At 41.1% G+C, this 6,317-nt stretch overlaps 1 protein-coding gene across 2 annotated transcripts in view; it reads left to right on the top strand.

Moving 5' to 3' along the window:
• The first annotated feature begins 634 nt into the window (after positions 1–634).
• Positions 635–6,317, top strand: part of LOC106516982 (potassium voltage-gated channel subfamily H member 4) — a 43,394-nt gene continuing 37,711 nt past the window's right edge. For both annotated transcript variants that reach the window (XM_014007625.1, XM_014007624.1), the window contains exon 1: positions 635–2,135. In XM_014007625.1, coding sequence (XP_013863079.1) covers positions 2,060–2,135 — 76 coding nt within the window. In that variant the 5' untranslated portion in view covers positions 635–2,059. The remainder of the gene's footprint in view (positions 2,136–6,317) is intronic.

Below are 6,317 nucleotides of genomic sequence, written 5' to 3'. Positions count from 1 at the left end.
GTTCTCTGTCTCATCAGACTCAGCTGCCTCCCGTCTCCTCATCAGACCCAGTTCAGTTCCCTCAGTCTTCATTCACTCCCCAGTTCTTCATTGTGTGTTTTACACCATGTCTGGTTCTCCTCTGTGATCTCTTGAGTTTTATAAGTAGAGCGTTGCCACGTTAAGTGTTAGTTGTTTGTGTTATTTATTGAAACTGTAATGCAAATGCAATGCTGCATTTTCAAGCTTTTACCCTGGACAGTATTGCCTTAATTTTTAGCTAGCTTTTAGCTACTTTTGTCTTTTAATTAATGTCTTGTTAGATTTATGTTAATTTCTGTTTAGCCTTCAGCCTTGGCTTTTTCCTTTCCTTTTTCTAGGTCACATGTAGCTACTTTTAAGTTTTGTTTAGCCCTTAGGTATTTACAGCGTTTAGCTAGTGCTTTGATATTTTAGCTTTTAGCTAGCCTTTAGCTACTTTCAGCCATTTATCTGTTACTTTAATGTTTTAGCTAGCTTGTTGCTACCTTTGTCTTTCAACCAAACTTTTTCTACTTTTACCTTTAAACTTATGTCTTGTTAATTCTAGCTTTCAGTTCATTTTCGTTCATTTGACTTTAGGTTGGCTTTTTACCTACTGGAGTTTTACTATCTAGCTTTTAGGTAATATTTTCCTACTTTTAACATTTGGTTAGCCTTTTACTAATTAGCAGCATTTAGCTAGTGATTTGCTATTTTAAGTTAGCCAGCCTTTTGCTACATTTAGCATTATGCTTTTCACATTAGTCATTAACAAACATTTTAGCCTTTTTTTAAAGTTTTTGCTCCTTTTTAGTTAGTAGTCCGCTTCTTTTAGCTCAGTTGTGTCCAGTTCTTGTTCCCGAGGGCCACTATCCTGCATGTTTCAGAGGTTTCTCAGGTCTTTAACAGGTTGAAGTCTGATAATACTCATTAATTCAAATCAGGTGTGTCCAACCAGGAAGACATGCACAACATTCAGGATAGCGGCCCCTTGAATAAGACTAGACCCCACTCTTTTAGCTTTTAGAGTTCTGCTCCTTTTTATTTTAGCAACTCAGTTTCAGCTTCTTCAGCAAATATAGGCAGTCATTCATACTCAGCTTTAACACCGCATTTTTCACAGAAACTGCAATTTCTTTGGTTTAACTTTGTCACAGCACAGGCACGTAAGAAAACAAAAACAAATCAGTTCCCCAATTAACCCGTGCTGACAATGTCCCTTGAGCCAGACTCCCGTGGCAAAATGCCACAAAGGCTCACAGCCCAACTTGCTACAAAAGCTTTCACTGAGCGACATGGAGGTAATCCATCTTTCCTTGATTCGCAGACCAGCACACAAAAGCCGCCGGCTGATAGTAGCACTGTGGGGTGTAATGGTGCTGTCAGAGGCTCCAAAAGAGAAGCCTCCCGCCTCCTTTTCGTGCACCTCTCCCTCCCTCGTCTCRCTCTGTCTCTATACCCCCAGCTCAGATGAGAACAGGTCCCCACAGAGGATACCAGCGTCTCATTGGTTGGTGTTTCACAGGAGCGGATGGTGGGGAGAGAGAGAGAGAGAGTCGCGAGGAGGGCGAGAAAGCTCAAGAAGATGCAACTACTCTGCCACAGCATCCTCACAGATCACTGAGCTGAGGGATGTTGGAGGTGTAAAACATGTTTGTGGCTCCTCTGATGAATGGAAAACTGCAGGATTACAGGATAACTTCTTCCACAGAGCTGCTGGGATCGGCTTCTTGACTGAAAGCTGCAGATAAGCAGCATCTGGGCTGAGGGAGTTTATGTCACCTGGACTGAACATCTGCTTCTCCACTTCTACTCATCAAGTCCAAACCTGAACCTCTGGATTGTTCCTCACAGGATGCACCGTTGACCTGCAGAGAGGCATCACTCTTTGGAAAGTTGGTTGCGTTCGGTACAAAGATGTGCTCCTACATCCAGCGCTGGATTGTCTCCCTCAAAATGTCCTACCGCTGTTGAGACATCCGTCCAACAAGGTTTCTGCTTCGCTTCTGGGATGGTGTGACGTCCAGCCAGCTGTTGGCTGCCCCACATCTGGGTCAACATGCCTGTGATGAAGGGCCTCCTGGCCCCTCAGAACACCTTCCTGGACACCATCGCCACTCGCTTCGACGGCACACGTGAGTACAATGGAAACATTTTGTTCATAAAGCCATGTTACTGACCCATAATGCATCTATTTCAAGTGCAATCTCCTCTAGCTTCATTAAAAAAACTTCCTCTACTCCATGTTTTGTAGTCGTGTGCAAATTGCATCTGTGCTCACGTCACTAAACATCTCTATGGTTCTGTGGTGGTGGTGGGGAAAAGTTTCTTGTCAAACAGAAGCGTAGAATCATCCCTTCCAAAATCCCTCATAACAGTTTCTCACATTCAGCTCCACAGCTCCCTGTCCTTTCTGCTCGCCTTGTGTTCTTGTTTTGTACTTTGTGCGTCCTTAGGGAGGTGCGGCTCAATGTAAACAGATGCCGTGGGGACGTCTGTGTGTGTTCATGTGACGATGCAGAATGTCCTCCATCAGTCRATTGCAGCAGCCTGAATGAAAGTCTGACTCGCAGGGATTGTAACATGATCAAACAAGGAGATGTCAGACAGCGTTTAGTCCTCATTTTCACCAAAGGGTTTGGCTGTAAACTAAACTGGCAGCTTTTTTTTCTTGAAGATAGTCAGGCTGAATAACATTAAGCAGCATTCTGCATAATTTTTTTAAACTTTCTGTTATCTGTTCAAATAAAAAGGACATTTGAACGGATAATAAGTTTTGGAAGTGAGAAAATCCAAAGTTTTCTGTTGACTGATTAAGTTTCCCTTCATTATTCCAACACAAACATAATTTCAGTGTTTAACCTAGGTTTCAGCTTCATGGTGGCAGGTGGCAAAACTTATTCAGCTGCCTCTCTTCTGCTCTGCACAAACACAGTAAACTCACAGTAGAGCAGCAGAGATGTGCACAGAGAGGATAATCACAGAACAACTTGATTATTCTTATAGCATCTAAATGTGCAAAAATGAAATTAGTTAGAGGTTCATCTTGAGTAAGTGAGGAATTACTGGTCCAAACTGGTAGAATCCTCAAATGATGTGAGAACATTAGTTTACAACAGTTTCTGATAAAAACGCAGCAAGAAATAAAGGCCTAGATTTTCCTGAATTAATGCAGATTACCCACCACCGTTCATGCCAGAGTTTTAAACTGAAATCTTCTAATTATGAGAACAATGGAGTTATAGGTATTTCAGTCAGAACAGGTGACTGATTATCTAATACAATGCTCAGTGAGTGCTGGGGATGACTCTCATCTATTATCACACCAAGTTTTAGCTCACTATCTGCCAAACTGACTGAATTATAGCCACTGTTGCATTTTTGAATCTCAGTTGGCTGTGGTGGTCTAGTTGTAGATCTTTGTCCTCTGATTATCTCTCTGAAACTTTCCATCCTGTGGTTCATGCACACAAACAGGCTGACTCCAAATCCAGCAGTTAAAGGCATCTTTCTGGAAACAGACTGTGTGCAGTCAGTTAGCACTTGGAAGATGTATTGGGGACGACTCAGCCACTGCCACATAAAATTTTAGCTCAATATCTAAAATTAGCTGAGTTGTAGCCATTTTTGTGTTTGCCAAGGTTGCTTAGCATGGCGGCCTTTTGGCACTGGGTGTTCAAATAAAAAAAATATATGCGTTAAAATATTTGTATCTGGAATACAACTGATCAAGATTGAGACATTATAAGAAGAATCATGGACCACCTAAGTACACTTGTAGTACTTTCGGATGTGAAAACACTGACGAGGGAGAAAGTATAGTTTTGATAAATAAAGTGCACGTTCTGATGAATTGTCTGAAAACCTTGAAACGTTGTGGAGTGCTGCTAATGAGGACGAGTTCTCAGATGTRAACAGACAGTACCAGTTTGTCTTCATAACGCTGCAGAGATCATCTGGAAGACGGGAGGTCACACCCTCATGTTTCGTGTTTCCTGCTGAAGAGTCCTTGAGCTGAACATGGACTCCAGAGTGTTTGTTGTTTTCTTCCACTGCTATTAAGCAAGAAAAAAATCCTCTTTGTTTCTGGGTTCAGTAGTTTTGTACCTCTGAAAGGGGAGCATTAATGTTTTTGCATGTGTCCATGTTCATTTGTCCACAATGTTAGCAAATATCTCAGTGAATCAATTTTATTGAAACTTTCAGAACCACTGGATGGACCTTCAGAAAGTAATTATTAGCTGTATTTTTACGACTGATTGACTTTTGGAGAGAACCTGCGTCTACAAAAGTTTACTCAGGGTTTTAAAGAGTCCAGGGACTTCTCAGTCCTTGTTTTTGCAGCTCTGGAGCAGACCTCCCTCTCCTAAAAGCTTCTGTATATTTTAACTGCATRTATATTTCAGCTTTTTTGCCAACTACTCAGTAGCACCTTTTTTTACTCTCTCCCCTGCCTATTTGATACTAAATAAATTAAAAGTTTAAATTTGATGCTGTTGTCAATGTAAACCAACATGTGTGTGTTGGCAGCAGTGGGGGCACTTTGCGACCACATTCTCAGATTCTGCCATTCTCCGAGCCACCACCAGGCTGCGGCTCCTCCAGGAGTGGCATCGAGCCCAGTGGCTCAAAATAGCTTCCTTCCTGTTGCCTGGGTGACGAGGTCCTGCCACTTGACATGGATGATGCTTGAACAATTTGGTCTTTAAAATAAAAAGGATGACCCACCAAAGAGAAAACACTTGAACTGGCTTTGTAATCAAGGACTTTTAGATGGCAGCTGGTCTCTTGTTTCAGGCATATCTTAAAACAAGCATCATTGTGCGCGACACAGCTGCAGTCCTTTTTCATTTCAATGGTTTCAGCCTTCCAGGTTGAACCTATTGTCTGCACAGTGATGTGTAAAGTTGTCACTTTATTACATTTTGGTTTGTTTTCTTGAATGTTGGAACTTTGTGGACCAATTTGATCTGTGAGCAGCATAAATATAAGTTTAAGTCAATGTGTGGACACTGATTAAAGTCCAGAGAGCTTTAAGGGATCAAGTTGTGGAAAATGAGTTTTGGGAGTATGTTAAAGGCGCAAATGTGTGTTAGATGTTCAGAGGCAATAATATGGAGAGAAAATAGACTCAAAAAGTTTGTGTGTGCGTAATAAAGTTTGTGTGTGTGTGTGTGTCCTTGTTTTTCCTACATCGTGGGGCCCAGTTTTAAGGAAAACGCAGCCTCGTGGGGTCCAGGTGCTCAGAGGCTGATTTTGGGTATGAGKGTTGGGTTTAGGACCAAGTTGTGAATTGAGTTTAGGTTAGTTTTAGGGTCGGGTAGGTACCTGTGAGGTTAGCCTTAGGGTTTGTGGTCAGGGTTAGGATATAAAATTACCAAAAAATGAATGGAAGTCAATGGACGGGCCCCAGAAGGATATAAAAACAAGTGTGTGTGTGTGTGTGTGTGTGCGTGCGTGCGTGCGTGCGTGTGTGTGTGTGTGTAAAACATGATTTGTAACCCGTAAAAAATATTTTGTGCGTAACTTTGGGTATTTGCAAGTGTTTGCTCAAATGTACACACAAATATTTATAAATTACAAATACAAAATAAAAGTACACACGCACAATTATAAATTACACAAGTGTTAAAATTTTCATGAGAAATATGAAAGTTTTTTTTCGTGTTCCAAAAGTAGTGTTCACAAGGGAGCTAATTAAAAAAAACTTAATGAAACGAAACGTCAAAAGTGGATCGACAATTTACGGCTAAAAGCAGGAGGTGCGGAAACGAGCAATGCAAGAGTTTGCAGTGACCACTTTCTATAAGGATCGTTTCATTTAAATAATATTTTCAAATATTTTCCTGGATAGTTATTTGAATTTGGGTTTACCGAAGCTAAATAAATTACTTACAAGCACATAGAAATAACAGGGGTTAGCTCGTTGTTAGCATTAGTGATAGCCTAGTTATCATAGGCTAATTACTTAAAATAGCACGTGTCGCTACTCACCCGGGCAGAAACAGGTCGACAGCCATTTAAAGCTTCTTTCGATCCTAAATGTTTGACCCAACCTGAAACAAAATAATGATAGGTTTCGGGGCTTTTGACAGGTTTCATCTGGCTCGTCGTAAAATACGAGGTCTGCAGCAACAGGAAGTAGTTTATGTCGATCGCCTCAACACCGGGTAAATCCTCCAGATTATATAACAAGTCTTTTTTATTATGACAATATGAATAGATCCTAAATGTTTGACCCAACCTGAAACAAAATAATTGTAGGTTTCGGGGCTTTTGACAGCTTTCATCTGGCTCGTCGTACAATACGAGGTCTG

This window comes from Austrofundulus limnaeus, unplaced genomic scaffold (assembly GCF_001266775.1).
Source record: "Austrofundulus limnaeus strain Quisiro unplaced genomic scaffold, Austrofundulus_limnaeus-1.0 Scaffold43, whole genome shotgun sequence".
Taxonomy (NCBI): Eukaryota; Metazoa; Chordata; class Actinopteri; order Cyprinodontiformes; family Rivulidae; genus Austrofundulus; species Austrofundulus limnaeus.
This window is presented reverse-complemented; position numbering and strand designations above follow the sequence as displayed.